The sequence below is a fragment of the Trichomycterus rosablanca genome, chromosome 15, assembly GCF_030014385.1.
Source record: "Trichomycterus rosablanca isolate fTriRos1 chromosome 15, fTriRos1.hap1, whole genome shotgun sequence".
Classification (NCBI taxonomy): Eukaryota; Metazoa; Chordata; class Actinopteri; order Siluriformes; family Trichomycteridae; genus Trichomycterus; species Trichomycterus rosablanca.
In genome coordinates this window covers 34,147,622-34,174,568 of record NC_086002.1, presented here as the reverse complement: position 1 = coordinate 34,174,568, position 26,947 = coordinate 34,147,622, and the positions used below count along the sequence as shown (strand labels likewise).

The window sequence follows — 26,947 nt, the reverse complement described above, 5'->3', positions numbered from 1 at the left end:
ACTGACCACTACTCACCCCCCCCCCCCCCCCCCCCCCACACACACACTCTCACCCCCCGCATTTCTCAGCTGGCAGTACAGTGGCGTCTCGGTTATGAAATCTAGCGTTTCCTCTTGGCTCCCTTTAGGAAGCGTTTACACTTTATAATCTGCTGAATAAAACGCCCTCCAGAACAGGGGATTGTGGGAGAAGACCGTCAGGATTGGTGTCCTGTTTGGAGAGAGAAAGATCTCAACAACACCAAACCCACAGTGAAGTATGGTGGTGGGAGCAGCATCATAACATCCTTTCTGCAAACGCTAGAAAAGATTTTGATGGATTTTAACACGAGTGTTTATTAAACTCTTACCTGTACAGTTACAGCAGCCCAACTGTGGTGGGGCTCGAACCAGTGACCTTACGATCAATAGTCCAGGACCTTAACCTGACCCGTGTTAGTACCAAAAATATTGGGACTTATTGTAGAAGAATTTAATCTCATAACTCAAGAAACTAAATCAGAACGTTTTAACATCAAGACTCTAAACACTCAGGACCGGTTTGTAAAGAGGAACACTCGGAATCCTGGGAAATAAAAGCTGAACCACAATGCTGCACAAGCACCACATCACCTGAACCTACAGCAGACTGATGAGAATAATTACAGGTATCTAAATACTTCAGCTTCTGATTATAATGAAATAATTTTAATTACAAAAACATTAACAGGATCAGGCTGTAAAAGATCCTTTGTGGTTTCTTCTTTTGATCTTTATGATCACAATAACAATAAAACAATAATAATAATAAAGAATGCTGAGGTAGCAGCTGAGTCTTCTCCTATAATACTTAATCAGACTGAAGAACACATGACGATAAATCTGGATCCATTAATCCATACAGAATCTTCCAGATCCCTCAGACTCTGAGCTCCTAGGTTCTCCAGCATCCTTAAGGGTTCAGTGGGGTTCAAGCTGGGTTTTGTGTTCGTCCTACTGGAGGATCCAACCGTGCCCAGTTTAGGTTCCTGGGAGAGGCAGTGAGGAAATGTTTTCTCATCCACCAGCGCGCTTCACAGTGGGGTCGAAGTTCTATTCTGCCAAAAAGCTCCGTGTTGGTCTCATGGAACCACAGAAGATGGTTCCACTAAGAGTTCCGGTACCGACTGGAGAACTGCAGACGTTCTTCTCTCAGCACTATAAACACTTCCTGTTGGTGTAGGTGGGGTCAGAGTGACTGTAGTTCAGACGTTCTGACCTCAGGATCTCATTTCTCATGTCCACCCCGTCCTGACTGTGACCCTTAAAGGTTCGTCAGCCACTCAAACCTCCTCACTGTGTGTGTGTGTGTGTGTGTGTGTGTGTGTGTGGTCAGTATGATGGACGAATAAGAGAGTCACCTCATATTTATACCCCAGTGAAACAAGTTATTTTATAAAAGATTTTTATTGTGAAATTCAGAGTTCAGAGTTCAGGAGCTTCTGTAACCGCAAACAAACCTCGTCTTCACCCAGAGTCACCATGATCTCACCTACAGCCGGACCCTGCTGCACGCACACACACGCGCACACACACACACACACACACACACACACACACACACACACACTTTTATTATAAATTCATGTATATGATGGTAAAGGCGTTTTATTCATTTAAACCCTCTAAGTCCCCAAAGATAGGATTCATGTCATACAGTCCACGTTATGTGTGTGTGTATGTTGAGGTATGTGTGTGTGTGTGTGTGTGTGTGTGTGTGTGTTACCTGGTGGCCGGTCAGTACGAGTCTCAGTAGTTTCATGACTGAACTGTATTTCGTTTTTTTCAGCTGTTTGACGACGAGCTTCAATTCTGACGTGAGAAACTCAGTCGAAAATTTACCACCACACCCTCGAATACACCTACACACACACACACACACACACACACACACACACACACACACACACACACACACAGATACACAAAGACGAGATACACTACATATGATTCTGAAGAGTCGATTCTCTGAACAGGAGTTTGATTCTTTAGTTTGATTCAGGAGGAACGCTTCTACTACACTGTTACTATATACATGAGCTTTTAACTTCGGGGTAACAGTTTAGGGAATACTCTTTCCTGTTTAAGCATGGTAGTACTAAACATCATACAGAAATAGTCTGGTGAGTCCCTGCAGTCATGTTCCAGAATCCAGTGGAAACTTAACAGAAAAGCGTCTTACTGCATAACTAGTGTGATGATGTCATGTGATTCTGAGCTTGTCTCCTCCAGCTGTTGCCTGGATACGGTTGGGCGGAGCCACAGGTAGGAGTACGCAGGTGAGAGCAGGTCCTTCACTGATGTGATGTGACCCTACACACACACACACACAAAAAGGGTTGGGGGGGGGGGGGGGTTCAATATTAAAGTCCTTACTTAATCAGACTGAAGAACACATGACGATAAATCTGGATCCATTCATCTTTGAGGAAATGTTTTCTCATCCACCAGCGCGCTTCACAGTGGGGTCGAGGTTCTATTCTGCCAAAAAGCTCCGTGTTGGTTTTAGAGAAGACAGTTCCAATGAGTAAAAAAAAAAGTGTGTAAACCCATTACATTACTGCATACAGACCTGCTCATCTAAATGTAGTGCCTGACCTAACTCCAAAGCATGTTATAGGGGGGGGGGGGGGGGGGGGTATTAAAGTCCTTGTATGGAATGTGATCTCATGTAAAGGAGTGTGTGTGTGTGTGTGTGTGTGTGTGTATACCTTTCTCATGTGCAGAACTCTCTGGATGTAGTCGCGCTGCAGAACCTCCTGATCCTCGATCTGATCTCCCAGGGTTTGTGTGATGAGATTCTTTAACTCCTCCACCAGGAGGCGACACTGAGACTCATCCTCGATACGCTGCTGAAGGTGAATCCTACACACACACACACACACACACACACACGTCTAACTGAAACACTGCATCACACCGACTCACTGAATCACTAAAACACACTGATTCTCTGGTGTAAACGCAGGGTGAAACACTCAGTGATTTAACAGTGTGTGTGTGTGTGTGTGTGTGTGTGTGTGAGTGTGTTGTGTCTGACCTGTTGAATTCTGGGAGTTTGTTGAGAGCGAGTACAGCAGAGTGTGTTACGATCTTCGACACATTAAATTCACCGATCAGTTCGTCTTGCTTTCGGCCCATACGATTACCTTAAACACACACACAAACGCGCGCACACACACACACACACACACACAAACACACACACACACACACACACACACACACACACACAAACACACACACAAACACACACACACACACACACACACACACACACACTGGCTAAAGAGGAAATCATAATTTACATAATTCACTGAATCACTAACTGAATCACTGACTCACACACTGACTGAATCAGTTATATAAACTGACTGAATCACTGACTCACTGTTGAATCACTGACTCACATACTGACTCACTGACTTAATCACTGACTGACTGAATCACTGACTCACTGTTGAATCACTGACTCACTGACTTAATCACTGACTGACTAAATCACTGACTGAATCACTGACTCACTGTTGAATCGCTGACTCACTGACTGAATCACTGACTCACTGTTGAATCACTGACTCACTGACTTAATCACTGACTGACTGAATCACTGACTCACTGACTGACTGAATCACTGTTGAATCACTGACTCAATCACTGACTGACTGAATCACTGACTCACTGACTGAATCACTGACTGACTGAATCACTGTTGAATCACTGACTCACTGACTTAATCACTGACTGACTAAATCACTGACTCACTGACTGAATCACTGACTCACTGTTGAATCACTGACTCACTGACTGAATCACTGACTCACATACTGAATCACTGACTCACTGACTGACTGAATCACTGACTCACTGTTGAATCCCGAGCCGCAGTGCGTGATGAGGTCGAGCAGCGCCTCTGGCAGCACCCCCTGCTGTCTGTAGTGAGAAATGTAGACGTCTCCCTGCCGTTTAGACAGTTTAGTTCCGTCGGGGTTCAGCAGGAGGGGTAGGTGGGCGAAGGTGGGCGGGGTCAGACGCAGGGCGCGGTACAGCTGTAGGTGTTTACCAGTAGAAGTGAGCCACTCTGCACCGCGCAGCACGTGACTCACGCGCATGTGGGCGTCGTCCACCACGTTGGCCAGGTGATAGGTGGGAAATCCGTCGTTCTTCAGAATCACAGGGTCGCCCTCCACCTCGCCCACGGCGTGCCCCGTCCAACCGAAAACCAGGTCCTCAAACGGCTCCGCCCCCTGGTGCAGCCGGAAACGGACAGTGTAGGGTTCACCCCGGCCTAGCTTCTCCTGCACCTGATTAGCATGCAGGTGTCTACACCTGTTATCATACCTGTAACACACACACACACACACCTGTTATCATACCTGTAACACACACACACACACCTATTATCTTACCTGTAACACACACACACACCTGTTATCATACCTGTAACACACACACACCTGTTATCATACCTGTAACACACACACCTGTTATCATACCTGTAACACACACACACACACCTGTTATCATACCTGTAACACACACACACACACCTATTATCTTACCTGTAACACACACACACACCTGTTATCATACCTGTAACACACACACACACACACCTATTATCTTACCTGTAACACACACACACACCTGTTATCATACCTGTAACACACACACACCTGTTATCATACCTGTAACACACACACCTGTTATCATACCTGTAACACACACACACACACACACACCTATTATCTTACCTGTAACACACACACACACTTGTTATCATACCTGTAACACACACACACACACACCTGTTATCATACCCGTAACACACACACACACACACACACCTGTTATCATACCTGTAACACACACACGTTAGCATAACGTTTCATAACAGGTGTGTGTGTGTTTCAGGTAGGATAGCAGGTGTGTGTGTGTGTGTGTGTATGTTACAGGTATGATAACGTGTGTGTGTATGTTGTTACAGGTATGATAACAGGTGTGTGTGTGTGGGGGTGTTACAGGTATGATAACAGGTGTGTGTGTGTGTGTGTGTGTGTGTGTGTTACAGGTATGATAACAGGTGTGTGTGTGTGTGTGTGTTACAGGTATGATAACAGGTGTGTGTGTTACAGGTATGATAACAGGTGTGTGTGTGGGGGTGTTACAGGTATGATAACAGGTGTGTGTGTGTGTGTGTGTGTTACAGGTATGATAACAGGTGTGTGTGTGTGTGTGTGTTACAGGTATGATAACAGGTGTGTGTGTGTGTGTGTGTGTGTGTGTTACAGGTATGATAACAGGTGTGTGTGTGGGGGTGTTACAGGTATGATAACAGGTGTGTGTGTGGGGGTGTTACAGGTATGATAACAGGTGTGTGTGTGGGGGTGTTACAGGTATGATAACAGGTGTGTGTGTGTGTGTGTGTGTGTTACAGGTATGATAACAGGTGTGTGTGTGGGGGTGTTACAGGTATGATAACAGGTGTGTGTGTGGGGGTGTTACAGGTATGATAACAGGTGTGTGTGTGGGGGTGTTACAGGTATGATAACAGGTGTGTGTGTGTGTGTGTGTGTGTTACAGGTATGATAACAGGTGTGTGTGTGGGGGTGTTACAGGTATGATAACAGGTGTGTGTGTGTGTGTGTGTTACAGGTATGATAACAGGTGTGTGTGTGGGGGTGTTACAGGTATGATAACAGGTGTGTGTGTGTGTGTGTGTGTTACAGGTATGATAACAGGTGTGTGTGTGGGGGTGTTACAGGTATGATAACAGGTGTGTGTGTGTGTGTGTGTGTGTTACAGGTATGATAACAGGTGTGTGTGTGGGGGTGTTACAGGTATGATAACAGGTGCGTGTGTGGGGGTGTTACAGGTATGATAACAGGTGTGTGTGTGGGGGTGTTACAGGTATGATAACAGGTGTGTGTGTGTGGGGGTGTTACAGGTATGATAACAGGTGCGTGTGTGCAGGTGTTACAGGTATGATAACAGGTGCGTGTGTGGGGGTGTTACAGGTATGATAACAGGTGCGTGTGTGGGGGTGTTACAGGTATGATAACAGGTGTGTGTGTGGGGGTGTTACAGGTATGATAACAGGTGTGTGTGTGGGGGTGTTACAGGTATGATAACAGGTGCGTGTGTGGGGGTGTTACAGGTATGATAACAGGTGCGTGTGTGGGGGTGTTACAGGTATGATAACAGGTGCGTGTGTGGGGGTGTTACAGGTATGATAACAGGTGTGTGTGTGTTACAGGTATGATAACAGGTGCGTGTGTGGGGGTGTTACAGGTATGATAACAGGTGCGTGTGTGGGGGTGTTACAGGTATGATAACAGGTGTGTGTGTGGGGGTGTTACAGGTATGATAACAGGTGCGTGTGTGGGGGTGTTACAGGTATGATAACAGGTGCGTGTGTGGGGGTGTTACAGGTATGATAACAGGTGTGTGTGTGTTACAGGTATGATAACAGGTGTGTGTGTGTGTGTGTTACAGGTATGATAACAGGTGTGTGTGTGTGTGTGTGTTACAGGTATGATAACAGGTGTGTGTGTGTGGGGGTGTTACAGGTATGATAACAGGTGTGTGTGTGTGTGTGTGTTACAGGTATGATAACAGGTGTGTGTGTGTTACAGGTATGATAACAGGTGTGTGTGTGTGTGTGTTACAGGTATGATAACAGGTGTGTGTGTGGGGGTGTTACAGGTATGATAACAGGTGTGTGTGTGGGGGTGTTACAGGTATGATAACAGGTGCGTGTGTGGGGGTGTTACAGGTATGATAACAGGTGCGTGTGTGGGGGTGTTACAGGTATGATAACAGGTGTGTGTGTTACAGGTATGATAACAGGTGTGTGTGTGTGTGTGTTACAGGTATGATAACAGGTGTGTGTGTGTGTGTGTTACAGGTATGATAACAGGTGTGTGTGTGTGTGTGTTACAGGTATGATAACAGGTGTGTGTGTGGGGGTGTTACAGGTATGATAACAGGTGTGTGTGTGGGGGTGTTACAGGTATGATAACAGGTGTGTGTGTGGGGGTGTTACAGGTATGATAACAGGTGCGTGTGTGGGGGTGTTACAGGTATGATAACAGGTGCGTGTGTGGGGGTGTTACAGGTATGATAACAGGTGTGTGTGTTACAGGTATGATAACAGGTGTGTGTTACAGGTATGATAACAGGTGTGTGTGTGTGTGTGTTACAGGTATGATAACAGGTGCGTGTGTGTGTGTGTTACAGGTATGATAACAGGTGTGTGTGTGGGGGTGTTACAGGTATGATAACAGGTGCGTGTGTGGGGGTGTTACAGGTATGATAACAGGTGTGTGTGTTACAGGTATGATAACAGGTGTGTGTGTGTGTGTGTTACAGGTATGATAACAGGTGTGTGTGTGTGTGTGTGTTACAGGTATGATAACAGGTGTGTGTGTGTGGGGGTGTTACAGGTATGATAACAGGTGTGTGTGTGTGTGTGTGTTACAGGTATGATAACAGGTGTGTGTGTGTGTGTGTTACAGGTATGATAACAGGTGTGTGTGTGTGTGTGTTACAGGTATGATAACAGGTGTGTGTGTGGGGGTGTTACAGGTATGATAACAGGTGTGTGTGTGGGGGTGTTACAGGTATGATAACAGGTGCGTGTGTGGGGGTGTTACAGGTATGATAACAGGTGTGTGTGTGGGGGTGTTACAGGTATGATAACAGGTGCGTGTGTGGGGGTGTTACAGGTATGATAACAGGTGTGTGTGTGTTACAGGTATGATAACAGGTGTGTGTGTGGGGGTGTTACAGGTATGATAACAGGTGTGTGTGTGGGGGGGTGTTACAGGTATGATAACAGGTGTGTGTGTGGGGGTGTTACAGGTATGATAACAGGTGCGTGTGTGGGGGTGTTACAGGTATGATAACAGGTGTGTGTGTGGGGGTGTTAAAGGTATGATAACAGGTGCGTGTGTGGGGGTGTTGCAGGTATGATAACAGGTGTGTGTGTGTTACAGGTATGATAACAGGTGCGTGTGTGTGTGTGTTACAGGTATGATAACAGGTGTGTGTGTGGGGGTGTTACAGGTATGATAACAGGTGCGTGTGTGGGGGTGTTACAGGTATGATAACAGGTGTGTGTTACAGGTATGATAACAGGTGTGTGTGTGTGTGTGTTACAGGTATGATAACAGGTGTGTGTGTGTGTTACAGGTATGATAACAGGTGTGTGTGTGTGGGGGTGTTACAGGTATGATAACAGGTGTGTGTGTGTGTGTTACAGGTATGATAACAGGTGTGTGTGTGTGTGTGTTACAGGTATGATAACAGGTGTGTGTGTGTGTGTGTTACAGGTATGATAACAGGTGTGTGTGTGTGGGGGTGTTACAGGTATGATAACAGGTGTGTGTGTGTTACAGGTATGATAACAGGTGTGTGTGTGGGGGGGTGTTACAGGTATGATAACAGGTGTGTGTGTTACAGGTATGATAACAGGTGTGTGTGTGTGGGGGTGTTACAGGTATGATAACAGGTGTGTGTGTGTGGGGGTGTTACAGGTATGATAACAGGTGTGTGTGTGTTACAGGTATGATAACAGGTGCGTGTGTGGGGGTGTTACAGGTATGATAACAGGTGTGTGTGTTACAGGTATGATAACAGGTGTGTGTGTGGGGGTGTTACAGGTATGATAACAGGTGTGTGTGTGTGGGGGTGTTACAGGTATGATAACAGGTGCGTGTGTGGGGGTGTTACAGGTATGATAACAGGTGTGTGTGTGGGGGTGTTACAGGTATGATAACAGGTGTGTGTGTGTGGGGGTGTTACAGGTATGATAACAGGTGCGTGTGTGCAGGTGTTACAGGTATGATAACAGGTGCGTGTGTGGGGGTGTTACAGGTATGATAACAGGTGCGTGTGTGGGGGTGTTACAGGTATGATAACAGGTGTGTGTGTGGGGGTGTTACAGGTATGATAACAGGTGTGTGTGTGGGGGTGTTACAGGTATGATAACAGGTGCGTGTGTGGGGGTGTTACAGGTATGATAACAGGTGCGTGTGTGGGGGTGTTACAGGTATGATAACAGGTGCGTGTGTGGGGGTGTTACAGGTATGATAACAGGTGTGTGTGTGTTACAGGTATGATAACAGGTGCGTGTGTGGGGGTGTTACAGGTATGATAACAGGTGCGTGTGTGGGGGTGTTACAGGTATGATAACAGGTGTGTGTGTGGGGGTGTTACAGGTATGATAACAGGTGCGTGTGTGGGGGTGTTACAGGTATGATAACAGGTGCGTGTGTGGGGGTGTTACAGGTATGATAACAGGTGTGTGTGTGTTACAGGTATGATAACAGGTGTGTGTGTGTGTGTGTTACAGGTATGATAACAGGTGTGTGTGTGTGTGTGTGTTACAGGTATGATAACAGGTGTGTGTGTGTGGGGGTGTTACAGGTATGATAACAGGTGTGTGTGTGTGTGTGTGTTACAGGTATGATAACAGGTGTGTGTGTGTTACAGGTATGATAACAGGTGTGTGTGTGTGTGTGTTACAGGTATGATAACAGGTGTGTGTGTGGGGGTGTTACAGGTATGATAACAGGTGTGTGTGTGGGGGTGTTACAGGTATGATAACAGGTGCGTGTGTGGGGGTGTTACAGGTATGATAACAGGTGCGTGTGTGGGGGTGTTACAGGTATGATAACAGGTGTGTGTGTTACAGGTATGATAACAGGTGTGTGTGTGTGTGTGTTACAGGTATGATAACAGGTGTGTGTGTGTGTGTGTTACAGGTATGATAACAGGTGTGTGTGTGTGTGTGTTACAGGTATGATAACAGGTGTGTGTGTGGGGGTGTTACAGGTATGATAACAGGTGTGTGTGTGGGGGTGTTACAGGTATGATAACAGGTGTGTGTGTGGGGGTGTTACAGGTATGATAACAGGTGCGTGTGTGGGGGTGTTACAGGTATGATAACAGGTGCGTGTGTGGGGGTGTTACAGGTATGATAACAGGTGTGTGTGTTACAGGTATGATAACAGGTGTGTGTTACAGGTATGATAACAGGTGTGTGTGTGTGTGTGTTACAGGTATGATAACAGGTGCGTGTGTGTGTGTGTTACAGGTATGATAACAGGTGTGTGTGTGGGGGTGTTACAGGTATGATAACAGGTGCGTGTGTGGGGGTGTTACAGGTATGATAACAGGTGTGTGTGTTACAGGTATGATAACAGGTGTGTGTGTGTGTGTGTTACAGGTATGATAACAGGTGTGTGTGTGTGTGTGTGTTACAGGTATGATAACAGGTGTGTGTGTGTGGGGGTGTTACAGGTATGATAACAGGTGTGTGTGTGTGTGTGTGTTACAGGTATGATAACAGGTGTGTGTGTGTGTGTGTTACAGGTATGATAACAGGTGTGTGTGTGTGTGTGTTACAGGTATGATAACAGGTGTGTGTGTGGGGGTGTTACAGGTATGATAACAGGTGTGTGTGTGGGGGTGTTACAGGTATGATAACAGGTGCGTGTGTGGGGGTGTTACAGGTATGATAACAGGTGTGTGTGTGGGGGTGTTACAGGTATGATAACAGGTGCGTGTGTGGGGGTGTTACAGGTATGATAACAGGTGTGTGTGTGTTACAGGTATGATAACAGGTGTGTGTGTGGGGGTGTTACAGGTATGATAACAGGTGTGTGTGTGGGGGGGTGTTACAGGTATGATAACAGGTGTGTGTGTGGGGGTGTTACAGGTATGATAACAGGTGCGTGTGTGGGGGTGTTACAGGTATGATAACAGGTGTGTGTGTGGGGGTGTTAAAGGTATGATAACAGGTGCGTGTGTGGGGGTGTTGCAGGTATGATAACAGGTGTGTGTGTGTTACAGGTATGATAACAGGTGCGTGTGTGTGTGTGTTACAGGTATGATAACAGGTGTGTGTGTGGGGGTGTTACAGGTATGATAACAGGTGCGTGTGTGGGGGTGTTACAGGTATGATAACAGGTGTGTGTTACAGGTATGATAACAGGTGTGTGTGTGTGTGTGTTACAGGTATGATAACAGGTGTGTGTGTGTGTTACAGGTATGATAACAGGTGTGTGTGTGTGGGGGTGTTACAGGTATGATAACAGGTGTGTGTGTGTGTGTTACAGGTATGATAACAGGTGTGTGTGTGTGTGTGTTACAGGTATGATAACAGGTGTGTGTGTGTGTGTGTTACAGGTATGATAACAGGTGTGTGTGTGTGGGGGTGTTACAGGTATGATAACAGGTGTGTGTGTGTTACAGGTATGATAACAGGTGTGTGTGTGGGGGGGTGTTACAGGTATGATAACAGGTGTGTGTGTTACAGGTATGATAACAGGTGTGTGTGTGTGGGGGTGTTACAGGTATGATAACAGGTGTGTGTGTGTGGGGGTGTTACAGGTATGATAACAGGTGTGTGTGTGTTACAGGTATGATAACAGGTGCGTGTGTGGGGGTGTTACAGGTATGATAACAGGTGTGTGTGTTACAGGTATGATAACAGGTGTGTGTGTGGGGGTGTTACAGGTATGATAACAGGTGTGTGTGTGTGGGGGTGTTACAGGTATGATAACAGGTGTGTGTGTGTTACAGGTATGATAACAGGTGCGTGTGTGGGGGTGTTACAGGTATGATAACAGGTGTGTGTGTTACAGGTATGATAACAGGTGTGTGTGTGGGGGTGTTACAGGTATGATAACAGGTGTGTGTGTTACCGTGGCGTCTGTCCTTTGCGCAGTGCCTCCCTCTTGAGCAGTTCTAGTCTCTGATTGGTGCAGAAGCAGTGGTAGGCGTGGCCTGATTCCAGCAGTGACTGGACAGCAGAAGAATATAAACGTAATCTCTCAGACTGAACGTAGGGACCATACGGACCCCCCCTGGAGGCGCTCTCATCAGGAGGAATACCTGCACACACACACACACACACCATGGTTTAATACAGTGTGTTGTCATGGTAACGTATGTGTAATGTAATGATAAGGGCAGGGCAATACAGGTGTGATGTCATGGTGATATTTTGGTGATGTCATACCTGCCCACTCCAGTGTGTGTTGGATGTCCTGCGCTGCTCCCGGTACTATACGTGATCGGTCCGTGTCCTCCAGCCGCAGGATAAACGTCCCGCCGTGCTGCTTCGCAAACAGGAAGTTATAGAGCGCCGTACGAAGACCGCCCAGGTGAAGAAACCCTAACACACACACACACACACACACACACACACATTATAAAGAGTCTGTAAGCAGTGATAAATAACCATCATCATCATCATCACTTTTATTTATGTAGTGCATTTACTATGGTAAAGGACCACCAGGATCATCAGACTCCAGCTGATGTTGTAAAAGTAAATAATCTTTTGTTCCAGGACGTAATTAATCATTAAAATTCATTAAATCTTCCAACATTCACGTGAACATTTACTGATCACACCCACAAACACTCACGATTATTCAAAATAGTTCAAAAACGTTTTTATAATCAAATTAATTTTGTTTGCTGTCTGGTTTGAAAGATTGAGAAATAAAAAATGTTAATATAATTAAGCTGTAACGTGATAATCACGTGTTATCTGAGTGTAATGTTATGACGTAATAAAGTGATTTTATGACGCAGTAATCACGTGTGAATAATAAAACTGGTACCAGTGGGACTGGGAGCAAAGCGAACCCGAACCTCTCCAGCTGTACTGGTTCTGTTTCTGGTTCCTGATACACCGCGATACTGATTAATCAGTCCAGTACTGAGTGATTCAGCTCCAAACACCGCGATACTGCTGCTCAGAACCGAACCTTCCTTACCGAGGAACCGGTACAACATCTTATACTGATAACACAAACCTGCAGAGACACTTTAAATACTCAAGAACTCGCTATAAATAATAAGAATTATATTATTATTATTATTATTATAAATATAGAAATAAAAGTTCAGTGTCACAGACGGTTACAGTGTGATTCAGATACAAACACACACCGGGAGAGCTCACACACTTTCATAATAAAAGTCCCTGATCACTAATGACTGAATATCATATCATTCCACTAACACCACTAACACTAACAACATCCCCCACCCCGCCAACACCCCTCACCGCATCATTAACACCACCAACCTCCAACCCAGCCAACATCCATCAACCTGTCACTGTTGTAATACCATATTAACTCACCAGAGGGCATCAAACATTTCATTACATGTTCATTACCCGGTTTGTTCTTTTATCAGGGTCGTAGCGGGTCCGGTTCCAGCGAGAATCGCTGGGTGTAAGGCATGGACACACCCTAGACAAAGTGCCAATCCGTTACAGGGTTTGGTGTGGGAGTCTGGGTCTTTTACACACGGTCTGTGAGGCAGTAAAGAAGAAAGTGCTTCTGTGTTTGAACCTGACCTGACCTGCACTGGGTTCATGGTACCGCTCGTATTCACCAGAGATTCAGTTCATTCATGTAATACATCATTTAGCTTCTAATCATCTACCAGTCATTAATGTAATAGATGCAGCGTTACACACATTATAAAACATTTATAATCATCATAGAAATTATTACATTAATGATAGCTCAGTGGTTAAGGTACTGGACTAGTAATCAGAAGGTTGCCGGTTCAAGCCCCGCCACCACCAAGTTGCCACTGTTGGGTCCCTGAGCAAGGCCCTTAACCCTCAATTGCTCATCGTGTTCAGCTCACTGTGTAAGTCGTTTTGGATAAAAGCGTCTGCTAAATGCTGAAAATGTAAATAACTAGATTAACTAAGTAGCTGTTTTTCACACGGCACTCCACATCAGGTCACATCAACTCTGTAAACAAAGCAAACAAATATTTCATTGATACATAATAGAAATAAACAACAATGCTGGACGAGTAAACATTATGAATACATATGAATTCAATTAGGGATGATCTTATATTTATATAAAATATATATTTATATATAATATCACACACACACACACACTGAGTCAACGTGTCGTATCAACCACACACTGTGATGTGTGTGTATGTGTCTGTACCTGGTGTGTGTGTGTGTGTGTGTGTGTGTGTGCATGTCTGGTCTGTGTCTGGCTAGTGTGTGTGTGTGTGTGTGTGTGTGTGTGTGTGTGTGTGCTAGTAATTGAGGCGCCAGCGCTCTTTAAGAATCAAAGGGAAGGGGCGGAGTCAGGGAGGAAGTCTCTACCTGAAAATACAGGTGTGCACCACAATCAAAGCCCAACTCGCAAAAATACTGCCTCGCTACACTAAACACAGGGCGCCACGGTGTGTGTGTGTGAGTGTGTGTGTGTGTGTGTGTGTGTGTGTGTGTGTGTATGGGTGGATTTGAGGATTTCCAGTCCAGAGGAAATGTGGCGATGAGCAGCTGTGTGTTTGGGAATTTAGGGACAGGAAGTTAGCATTAGCGTTAGCTGTCGCTGCAACATCAAGTAGCTCCACGCTCACACACACACACACACACACACAGCTTTATTAAGTGGACATGAACTAATACACGTCAAAAGTATCTGGCCAGCCAGAACACAAGTACAGAAGGTCTGGAGGACAGTGGACGCTGCTGTGGTCAGATCAGTCCACGCTTCAGAAAACACTGGACCCTGATTCTCCACGTCAACCACGAAAAACATCCAGACTGTTTCATTTAAAACTAAAATCTGTCTTACAGTGTTTATGATTCATCATATCCGATTCCCCTCTACTGCTGCAGACCTCCACTCCTGACCGAGGAGAGCCGTGACTAACACACGTGTGCAGCACCGACCGCTTCTCTTCACCTGCACCAGGGTTCATACAGAGATCCGTATAGCGCACAGAGAGTCACTCACCGATCTCCATTATCCCCCGTCTCTGTGCAGCACCATCCTGGGACATTTGACATTTTCGGCATTTAGCAGATGCCTTTATCCAAAGTGACTTACATTACAATTACAGTACACAGTCTGAGCAACTGAGGGTTAAGGGCCTCGCTCAGGGGCCCAACAGCAGCAATCTAGCAGTGGTGGGGCTTGAACCAGCAACCTTTGGATTACTAGTCCTGTGCCTTAACCACTAGGCTACGACTTGGGACAGGGCACCAATCCATCGCCGGGATTCAGTCGTCCACTCCCAGCCCAGACACAAACAGTAGAGTCGAACCCGAGCCTCAGCACAATGTCCTTAAAAAATGTCAATACGTGAAAGATCAAAAGAGAATTTATTCATTAATAAAGAAAATAGCTGGATGATAATGATTGACGATTTAAGAACAAGATTCTGATCTGCTCTATCTAAAGTTGAATAATTTTAATAATAATAATAATAATAATAATAATAATAATAATGAAGTGATAAAAAAATAAATATTAATAATTAATCACTAATTCGTCCGTAACTGGAACCTGAAAAATTCAGCTGAAGACTCGAAAACCCAAATTTATATAAAAGTACAAAAACTCTGTGTTTTTACTTCCAGTAAAAAAGCAGTGAGACCACTCTAAATACACCCCTCATCTACCCCCCCCCCCCCCCCCGAATGTGGAACAAAGTTAAAAGGATGAAGAGTAAATAAAAGCGAATGTTTACAATGTGAAAGAAGCGGGTGAATGAATGTTGGTTGTTGGTTTATTAGGATTTTATCGTGATGTTTTACACTTTGGTTCCGTTCATGACAGGAACGGTCGTTACTCATTACACAACATTCATCAGTTCACATTATTACATTTACATTTTCAGCATTTAGCAGACGCCCTTATCCAAAGTGACTTACATTACAGTTACAGTATACAGTCTGAGCAACTGAGGATTAAGGGCCTCGCTCAAGGGCCCAACGGCAGCAACCTGGCAGTGGTGGGGCTTGAACCAGTGACCTTCTGATTACAAGTCCAGTACCCTAACCACTAGGCTACGAGTTGCGCTATCAGTTCACAAGGGACAATTTAGTATCTTCAATTCACCTCACTTGCATGTCGTTGGACTGTGGGAGGAAACCGGAGCACCCGGAGTAAACCCACGCAGACACGGGGAGAACATGCAAACTCCATACAGAAAGGACCCGGCCCGCCCCACCTGGGGTTCGAACCCAGGACCTTCTTGCTGTGAGGCGACAGTGCTACCCACTAAGCCACCGTGCCGCCCGGTTGTTGGTGAAGGTACTGGACTAGTAATCAGAAGGTCGCCAGGTTGTCACTGTTGGGCCCTTGAGCGAGGCCCTTAACCCTCAGTTGCTCAGACTGTGTACTGTCACAGTACTGCATGCTGAAGTAAATATTGGTGAATCACACTGAACCGAATCTGATTCACATTAAACGCAGCGGTTTTACACAGCACACCTGTACCGGCGGCTCATGGTCAGGGTCGCAGTGCGTGTAAAAGGAGAGCAGCACTTACCTGTCCACGCGCACTGGAAGGTGTGGCTCGCGAGTGATGACGTCAGGGAGTGAGTCGCGCGCGCGCTCATCGTTTCCGAAGCAGCTCGAGCTCAGAGGGACAGACAGTGAGTCGCGTGCACAGAGAGGAGAGAGGAGTCACGCGCTGAGAGTAACTCATTCATTCATTCATTCATACATACAGAGGAGGGAGCAGGTTCATCATCATCATCACCATCATCATCATCATCCTCTCACAGGTACTTCATTTACTTTATATTTAATATTTAATACTTCTGATTCAGCTGAACATGAGAATTCATCATCCGCTCATCAAAATCTAAACTCTGTCAAATCTAAAGTTATTTTCATTCATTTATTATTAATTATGATTAGAAATAAATGTTTGTAATAAATTCAGAAACTTTTCCTGCTCAAATCACTTCATTTAAACTAAAACAATCTAACTAAATTCTTTATAAAAATTCTTTATACGTTATTTATCATTCTTTATAATCCTTAAAAATCCACTTATTGGATTTGTGATGAAAAGTCTGAACTTGTGAAGTTCTGGTACAATAAACATGAAATGTTATAAATCATTTATTTATAACAATAATCACATAAAAATCTCTAAAAGATTCCTCACTGATTCTGTCCAAAATATAGAATTTTACAAAATAGAAATAATTTTAGTATTTTAATGAATATTTTATGAAGTGTGAGAGACTCGGACGTATTACAGCATGTTAAGTTAAATAAAGTTAAATAAGGTTGATGTTACACAAATCTAATGAAGATTTTACAACTTTTATTTGTGAAACTGCAGCCGTAATAAAGTGGACGAAGCTTCCAGACAGACAGAAAGTTCTTCAGAAATCCTAATGACGCTCCAGAATCAGGGTTTTATTAATTAAATTAAATTACATTTATTATTTATACAGGAACAGAAAAGTTAAACTGTGTGTTTTTATTATTATCAGATTATTAAAATAATAATAAAATGATTAAAGTAAAGTTTAAGGACGCGGCTAAAACTTTTAGTTGTTCTTCAGCTTCTGTTCCTGAACTACAGAAACAAAGAACCATAAAGAACCACGAAGGTTCCAAATGTTCAGGTTCCTCTCAGCAGTTTTAACTTTCTGTTTATTTTTACTTCAGTATTTAAAGAGTGGAGGGTAGAAGAACAATCAGGAGGGGTTCGGGTTATATCTTCAATCAGTCCAACAACTTCACCCCCTAAAGTTAAAATAAAGTTAAAATAAAGAACCTCAGAACGGTTCTCTAGAACTTCTCTGGAACTCAGACGCTGTTTATAAATCACGTCGTTTATTATAGTTTTAATAACACGGCACTTATTTCACTTTATTTACAGTTTGATTATTTGATTCGATTTATTAGATTTGATTGGATTAGTTTTATTTTAACGGTTGTTTGTTAGATGTGAGAGATTTTTTAGCCGCTGATCCTCTCTGGATGTGCCGCTACTTGAAGACTCTGTAATTTGGAGCTTCCTGGTTCCTCCTGGTTCTCTCACTGGTCTGTACTGGTTTGGTGTTGCTGTGTGAATGGTTGTGATCTAATGGTGTGTGCTGGATGGAACTGGTCTGAACCGCTGGTGTGGTGGGACGGAGGTTTTCTCTTCACCGCTCTTACCGTCCGTCTGATGATCTGACTGAAACGTCTTTTATACATCACTGTAACTGAAATAATGATTATAGGATTTTAATATTTCACTGTACAGATGTTTACATCACTGTTACACTGCTATAGATTTATTTACATTCATGTGTGGAATAGTTTGTAGACACACTGATGATATTCTGCTGTATAGGTTTAGAATGAAGTGTTTTATTAAAAGTTAAAGTGTTTATATATTTATGTTAGCATGTGGTTTATGTTTGATGTTGTTTAGCCGTTGCCGTGGTTACTCAGGATCTGAACCAATTAGCACTAAAGTACAAAACAATAAATAATCGAGTGGGTTACATAAACCCAGCAGATCCACTTAAACCTCAAAACACTCGGTGCTAAAGCATCTGGACGCCTGAACATCGCTGCCTCTATAACAGTCTCCACTCCTCTGAAAGGCAGGGCTGATGTTAGGTGTGTACAGTTGGTGTTCGGTTCAGGTTTGTGTTGCTGCTGCTGTCAGGTCCAGGACAAAGTGCTTTACACCCTCAGACCAACCCTGTGGAATCCTTATGTATTAAGCTTGAGTTTCTGTGTGGCACCAAACCCACCGTGACCCTGACCGACGGGTGGAGCTCTGCAGTACGACCCAGTCCCATACTGATGTGTGTGTGTGTGTTGTGAAGTGCACATTGTTACACACACACACACACTTTGGCCCCATTGAGTCTCGTCTTTGTGTTTATGGCTCCTGCTGTGTTTAAGTCCACACACACAAACACACACACACACAGACACTAAGGTGTGTGTGTATATAGGTGTGTGTGTATAGGTGAGTGTGTGTGTGTGTGTGTGCATGTGTGTGTTCCTGGTGTACAGGATCTTTTGTGGTGTTCAGGATTAAACAGATTAGTATTTTGTGAGTGATCACTAATTCCCACACCAGACACACACACACACACACACACACACACACACACACACAGGGGGTAGAGGTGAGATGAAACCTACCTGCTCAATCAAACCCAGACAGTCACTGAGAGAGCATGCAAAACTTTCCACAGATGGTAACTGTGGGTGAGGATCAAACCCAGGTACTTTGGGACACCATCTATTGGGACTGGTGTCGCTGGGACCAGTATTGTGTCCAGTTTGAAGAAAACAGATGTGTGTGTGTGTATATGTGGAATGCACAGTATACATATTGTGTGTGTGTGTGTGTGTGTGTGTGTGATTTACAAAACAGGTTTAACTGTCTGCAGCACACACACACACTCACATCCTGATGGGCAGAGCAACAGCTGTCAGCAGCTGTTCACACCTGCAATAAATACTACTCACACACACACACACACACACACACACATGATACAAAAACAAGTTTCTCATTCAGCTGAAAGAAAAAGTTTGTGAACCCCCTTTCATCACTAAGCAGAGAAGTGTGTGTCCTGAAAAAATCACAACACGAGCACAACTTCATGTGTATTGTTGACTGAGGTGTAAAACGACGTAACTGTGAAGCGTTGGCACACAGTTCAGGATGACATTTTTATTTTAGACATGTGATACCACAACATCCAAACTATCCTTAAATTAATAAATAAAACATCATCTGAGTTCTGTACTGAAACCTCAGAAAACACAATAAACACAATCACAGCATCCAACCCCCCCCCCACACTGTCAGGTTCCAATGTTTTAATGTTACTGCTGCTAAAAAAACATCCTGTCCTGTAGAACAGGGGTTCACAAACTTTCTCTCACGATTCATTTATTTACTCCACAGTGATTCGTCCTCGCAGGTGGGAACTTCCTGCTGCTTCAGATCAGTGTGTGTGTGTGTGTGTGTGTGATCCATGTTCAGACATGTTTTATGTCTTTCCTCACTGTGTGTGTGTGTGTGTGTGTGTGTGTGTGTGTGTGTGTGTGTGTGAGGAGGGGGAGTTTCACATCATCACTACGCAAAGGTATTTAGAGTAGAACACGACTGTCAACAAGTGTGTGTGTGTGTGTGTTTGAATGTGTGTGTGTGAGTGTGTGTGTGTATGTGAGTGTGTGTTTGAATGTTTATGTGTTTGAGAGAGAGTGTGTGTGTGTGTGTGTGTGTGTATAAACAGAAACATTAAGTCACTTTTACCGTATTTTTCAGTAAAATGTCCCTTAAATCCCTCCAGAAATCTGTTTTATATTTATAATAATGTAACGAACACAAAGCCAGAAGTTTAGTCTCCTCGTTTACTACAGTAAACCACGTTACGCTTTATTCTCAGGCTTCTTAATGTCTCGTTTATTGTTCCTCTCTGATTGTATCCATCCGTCTTCTGGCTGACCGTCCTCTTCCTCTTTTACCTTCAACCCTTACAATGCATGGTTCTTTTTATAACGAGTCCATAATGATCGAGCTTCAGATTTATTTGCTCTTCCAGCGAGAGGTTTGATTTGATTTGGTCGAAGATCCACTGTGGTTTCCAACTTCAGTGTCCTTACAGATGCTGGTGTAGTGCTGACACACCACTATTGGACTCTGGAGCAGTGAGAATGCTATAGCAACACTAGTGTAGTCGTTTCTATTCGTGGTTTTATTTGTGAACGTTCTGTTCACCAGCGAATCACTTAAAGACATTTTGGTCCTTGATGAGGAACTTCAATCTGAGAGAGAACTTTCTGTAGATCAGAGACCCTTCAAACACCTGAACCTCTCTAGATGAGGAAGGGAAACTCTGAGACCATGATAGAGCTCCATCTTCTGACATGAGAATGAGACTGTAGGATCAGAGCCGTACATGCTGCGACCTCGTCCACATCGTCTCTCCTGCACCCTTTTCCTTACACATGTTCTAGTCCCCCTACCGTAGATCCCACCACTCACGGCTTCTGATAGAACCAATCAAGTCCTCTTCATCCTAAACCCTCCACCACACTAACCAGAGTCACCCTGATGGAGTAAAGAGACTCCAGGTCTACATGCATCATTATCCAGTCGTTCTCCGCTTCCTTGTTCCTGGTTATATTCTGGTCCTGTTACCCCATCCTACATCTCCACCAATCATCAATGAGTTATAGATCCTACCTAACCCTAACCTACTACCACACCCTATATCCTAACCCTAACCTACTACCACACTCTATATCCTAACCCTAACCTACTACCACACTCTATATCCTAACCCTAACCTACTACCACACTCTATATCCTAACCCTAACCTACTACCACACCCTATATCCTAACCCTAACCTACTACCACACTCTATATCCTAACCCTAACCTACTACCACACCCTATATCCTAACCCTAACCTACTACCACACTCTATATCCTAACCCTAACCTACTACCACACTCTATATCCTAACCCTAACCTACTACCACACCCTATATCCTAACCCTAACCTACTACCACACCCTATATCCTAACCCTAACCTACTACCACACCCTATATCCTAACCCTAACCTACTACCACACTCTATATCCTAACCCTAACCTACTACCACACTCTATATCCTAACCCTAACCTACTACCACACTCTATATCCTAACCCTAACCTACTACCACACCCTATATCCTAACCCTAACCTACTACCACACTCTATATCCTAACCCTAACCTACTACCACACCCTATATCCTAACCCTAACCTACTACCACACTCTATATCCTAACCCTAACCTACTACCACACTCTATATCCTAACCCTAATCTACTACCACACTCTATATCCTAACCCTAACCTACTACCACACCCTATATCCTAACCCTAACCTACTACCACACTCTATATCCTAACCCTAACCTACTACCACACTCTATATCCTAACCCTAACCTACTACCACACTCTATATCCTAACCCTAACCTACTACCACACTCTATATCCTAACCCTAACCTACTACCACACTCTATATCCTAACCCTAACCTACTACCACACCCTATATCCTAACCCTAACCTACTACCACACTCTATATCCTAACCCTAACCTACTACCACACTCTATATCCTAACCCTAACCTACTACCACACCCTATATCCTAACCCTAACCTACTACCACACCCTATATCCTAACCCTAACCTACTACCACACTCTATATCCTAACCCTAACCTACTACCACACCCTATATCCTAACCCTAACCTACTACCACACTCTATATCCTAACCCTAACCTACTACCACACTCTATATCCTAACCCTAACCTACTACCACACTCTATATCCTAACCCTAACCTACTACCACACCCTATATCCTAACCCTAACCTACTACCACACTCTATATCCTAACCCTAACCTACTACCACACCCTATATCCTAACCCTAACCTACTACCACACCCTATATCCTAACCCTAACCTACTACCACACTCTATATCCTAACCCTAACCTACTACCACACTCTATATCCTAACCCTAACCTACTACCACACTCTATATCCTAACCCTAACCTACTACCACACCCTATATCCTAACCCTAACCTACTACCACACTCTATATCCTAACCCTAACCTACTACCACACCCTATATCCTAACCCTAACCTACTACCACACTCTATATCCTAACCCTAACCTACTACCACACTCTATATCCTAACCCTAATCTACTACCACACTCTATATCCTAACCCTAACCTACTACCACACCCTATATCCTAATTCTAACCTACTACCACACTCTATATCCTAACCCTAACCTACTACCACACCCTATATCCTAACCCTAACCTACTACCACACCCTATATCCTAACCCTAACCTACTACCACACCCTATATCCTAACCCTAACCTACTACCACACTCTATATCCTAACCCTAACCTACTACCACACTCTATATCCTAACCCTAACCTACTACCACACCCTATATCCTAACCCTAACCTACTACCACACCCTATATCCTAACCCTAACCTACTACCACACCCTATATCCTAACCCTAACCTACTACCACACTCTATATCCTAACCCTAACCTACTACCACACTCTATATCCTAACCCTAACCTACTACCACACTCTATATCCTAACCCTAACCTACTACCACACCCTATATCCTAACCCTAACCTACTACCACACCCTATATCCTAACCCTAACCTACTACCACACCCTATATCCTAACCCAGACACTACCCTAAATCATCTGCTCTCCTTTACCCTGCACCTCCATCCTTTACCCTACACCCTCATCCTTTACCCTGCACCTCCATCCTTTACCCTACACCCTCATCCTTTACCCTGCCCCCCCATCCTTTACCCTATACCCCCATCCTTTACCATACCCCCTCATCCTTTATCCTATACCCCCATCCTTTACCCTACACCCTCATCCTTTACCCTGCACCTCCATCCTTTACCCTGCACCCCCATCGTTTACCCTATACCCCCATCCTTTACCATACCCCCTCATCCTTTACCCTATACCCCCATCCTTTACCCTACACCCCCATCCTTTACCCTATACCCCATCCTTTACCATACCCCCTCATCCTTTACCCTATACCCCCATCCTTTACCATACCCCCTCATACTTTACCCCCATCCTTTACCATACCCCATCATCCTTTACCGCCATCCTTTACCATACCCCCTCATCCTTTACCCACATCCTTTACCATACCCAATCATCCTTTACCCCCATCCTTTACCATACCCCCTCATCCTTTACCCCCATCCTTTACCATACCCCCTCATCCTTTACCCCCATGCTTTACCATACCCCCTCATCCTTTACCGCCATCCTTTACCATACCCCCTCATCCTTTACCCACATCCTTTACCATACCCCATCATCCTTTACCCCCATCCTTTACCATACCCCCTCATCCTTTACCCCCATCCTTTACCATACCCCCTCATCCTTTACCCCCATCCTTTACCATACCCCCTCATCCTTTACCCCCATCCTTTACCATACCCCCTCATCCTTTACCCCCATCCTTTACCATACCCCATCATCCTTTACCCCCATCCTTTACCATACCCCCTCATCCTTTACCCCCATCCTTTGCCATACCCCCTCATCCTTTACCCTATACCCCCATCCTTTACCATACCCCCTCATCCTTTACCCCCATCCTTTACCATACCCCCTCATCCTTTACCCCATCCTTTACCATACCCCCTCATCCTTTACCCCCATCCTTTACCCTGCACCCTCATCCTTTACCCTATACCCCCATCCTTTACCATACCCCCTCATCCTTTACCCTATACCCCCATCCTTTACCATACCCCCTCATACTTTACCCCCATCCTTTACCATACCCCATCATCCTTTACCCCCATCCTTTACCATACCCCCTCATCCTTTACCCACATCCTTTACCATACCCCATCATCCTTTACCCCCATCCTTTACCCTGCACCCCCATCCTTTACCCTATACCCCCATCCTTTACCCTATACCCCCATCCTTTACCCTATACCCCCATCCTTTACCATACCCCCTCATCCTTTACCCTACACCCCCATCCTTTACCCTATACCCCCATCCTTTACCATACCCCCTCATACTTTACCCCCATCCTTTACCATACCCCATCATCCTTTACCCCCATCCTTTACCATACCCCCTCATCCTTTACCCACATCCTTTACCATACCCCATCATCCTTTACCCCCATCCTTTACCATACCCCCTCATCCTTTACCCACATCCTTTACCATACCCCCTCATCCTTTACCCCCATCCTTTACCATACCCCCTCATCCTTTACCCTATACCCCCATCCTTTACCATACCCCCTCATCCTTTACCCCCATCCTTTACCATACCCCCTCATCCTTTACCCCATCCTTTACCATACCCCCTCATCCTTTACCCCCATCCTTTACCCTGCACCCTCATCCTTTACCCTATACCCTCATCCTTCACCCTACACCCTCATCCTTTACCCTGCACCCCCATCCTTTACCCTACACCCCCATCCTTTACCCTACACCCTCATCCTTTACCCTGCACCCTCATCCTTTACCCTATACCCTCATCCTTCACCCTACACCCTCATCCTTTACCCTGCACCCCCATCCTTTACCCTGCACCCTCATACCCCCTCTCCCAAACAACTTGCAGATTGATTGATCGAGTCTCTTCTCCCTCCACAGATCTCCTTGGTTTTGATCACCTGGACGACCCTTCCTGCTATGTGCTGAACCCCCCCCCTTCTCCCTGTTTTACCACGAGGACCATCAGCACCGTGCACCACGCCCATCAGATAAAGCCAGCCACACCCAGCCCCTGTCATGGCGCACCCGTACGAGCCGTGGTTGCGTGCGGCGCCCCCGGGAGGCCCAGACGAGGTGGGGATGTCCGGATGGTGGGATCTGCACAGCGGGAACGCAGGAGGCTGGATGGACATGCAGGGGGCGTCGGCGCTGGGGGTGGGAGGGGGCGGAGCCATGACTCAGGGTGGGTCCATGGGTCTCCAACCCCCCGTGAGTTCCTACAACCCCTCCGACGCCCAGATGTGCTGCCTGCCCCCCTCGTCCCACCCGGCGCCGCTCTACCCCCCCGACGGCTTCAAGATGGAACCGCTGGCGCCGGACATGCTGCACGCGCCGCATCACGCCTCCCCCTTCTCCCTGGAGGAGCCACAGGAGGGCGCCAGCAGCTCTGCCCGGCCCAAATCCCAGCGCCGCTCCGGGAGCAGAGCGCCGGGTCAGACGGCCTGCCGCTGCCCCAACTGCCTGAGCGCGGAGACGCTAGGAGCTAACGACGGCGACGAGGCTAGCAGGCGCAAACACCTGCACAACTGCCACATCCCGGGCTGCGGGAAGGCCTACGTGAAGACGTCGCACCTGAAGGCTCACCTGCGCTGGCACAGCGGCGACCGGCCCTTCGTCTGTAACTGGCTCTTCTGTGGTAAGCGTTTCACCCGCTCCGACGAGCTGCAGCGCCACCTGCAGACGCACACCGGCACCAAGCGCTTCAGCTGCAGCGTCTGTCCGCGCGTCTTCATGCGCTCCGACCACCTGACCAAGCACATGCGCGTGCACGAGGAGCAGGGCGGGGCCGACAACACCTCGCCCACGCCCGTCGGTGAGGGAGCCGCGCCCACCGTGTCTGCTATGACCGGGCTACGTCTGAAGAGTGAAAACGACGCCAGCGGAGACGAAGCGCCAGCGCACAGCACTTAAATCAAACTGGTTAGCGTTAGCTGCTCTCTCAAGCTAATGCTAACATTCATCATATGACACGAGAATCACCTGGTTAGCGCTGGCTAGCTCTGTTAGCCGTAGCTCATTAACACCAGATAGCGCCGTTCAGTAGTGATGTTAGCATTAGCTGGGTGTACTTAATACGTCAGAGAATTAGCACTGCTAGCATTAGCGGATTAATGGTGGAGTTAGCTAAGACTGAATATTTCTTATTAGCTCTGTTGACACTAACATTAGCTGATACACCGTGGAGTTAGCACTGTTAGCATTAGCTATTTAACACAGTGATTAGCACTAAGCAATTAACACTGGAGAAGATAGCATTGTTAGCATTAGCTAGTCAGTAATCAGCACAGGATACATCTAAAATATTTAGCTGTTAGCACCATTAGCATAAAACTCAATATGACTGATTTTATAATGTATATGTGCTAAACTATTAGTGACTGAAGCGTGTGTTTAGCACATTAGCATTAGCTGTTTGCAACTGACCTGCACTAGTTAATTGCTTTATTAAGGTTGTTAGCATTAGCGGTTTTACACTGCATCCCAGTAACTAATGTAGCATCAGTGGATTTTACTACATTGTTTAGGTGTTAGCAGCGTTAGCACTCAATAATAAGTAACAATGCTAACTCACAGATAGAGTTAGCACCGTTAGCATTAGAAATGCTAACTGAGGATCTTTAGACTGAAACGGTTGATTGGCTAAATTAGGTTTAGCCGAAACATGCTAGCATTAGCTTATTAGCACTGAATATGACTGATTAGACGTTGTGTGGTTAACTGGTAACTTTAGCTGAACCGTTT

The 26,947-nt window shown here is 45.4% G+C and overlaps 2 protein-coding genes across 3 annotated transcripts; one reads left to right on the top strand and one right to left on the bottom strand.

The window, feature by feature from the left end:
• Positions 1-1,406: 1,406 nt before the first annotated feature.
• ears2 (glutamyl-tRNA synthetase 2, mitochondrial) lies at positions 1,407-12,885 on the bottom strand. 2 transcript variants are annotated; one of them, XM_063009764.1, is made up of 9 exons: positions 12,657-12,885; positions 12,047-12,202; positions 11,730-11,919; positions 3,887-4,359; positions 3,059-3,167; positions 2,730-2,883; positions 2,201-2,331; positions 1,745-1,880; positions 1,407-1,523 (listed from the first exon to the last, which is right to left on the bottom strand). In XM_063009764.1, exons 1-9 carry the CDS (start codon positions 12,829-12,831, stop codon positions 1,437-1,439), a joined length of 1,611 nt encoding a protein of 536 aa, XP_062865834.1. In that variant the 5' UTR covers positions 12,832-12,885; the 3' UTR covers positions 1,407-1,436. The 2 variants fall into 2 exon arrangements, with proteins under 2 accessions (XP_062865834.1, XP_062865833.1); XM_063009763.1 differs by having other exon boundaries at positions 1,407-1,526; positions 12,657-12,876.
• A 12,337-nt stretch (positions 12,886-25,222) lies between these two features.
• Positions 25,223-26,116, top strand: sp6 (Sp6 transcription factor). Its single transcript, XM_063010803.1, has one exon. The coding sequence runs from the start codon at positions 25,223-25,225 to the stop codon at positions 26,114-26,116; it is 894 nt and encodes a 297-aa protein (XP_062866873.1).
• The last annotated feature ends 831 nt before the right edge of the window (positions 26,117-26,947 follow it).

Excerpts from the sequence above, each read along its gene's own strand:
- sp6 (XM_063010803.1), top strand. The coding sequence starts at position 25,223 with ATGGCGCACCCGTACGAGCCGTGGTTGCGTGCGGCGCCCCCGGGAGGC.
- ears2 (XM_063009763.1), bottom strand. The coding sequence starts at position 12,831 with ATGTTGTACCGGTTCCTCGGTAAGGAAGGTTCGGTTCTGAGCAGCAGT. Across the intron at positions 4,360-11,729 it reads CGCAAAGGACAGACGCCACG|GTATGATAACAGGTGTAGAC; the intron begins GTAACACACACA and ends TGTGTGTTACAG. Across the intron at positions 2,884-3,058 it reads AAACTCCCAGAATTCAACAG|GATTCACCTTCAGCAGCGTA; the intron begins GTCAGACACAAC and ends GTGTGTGTGTAG.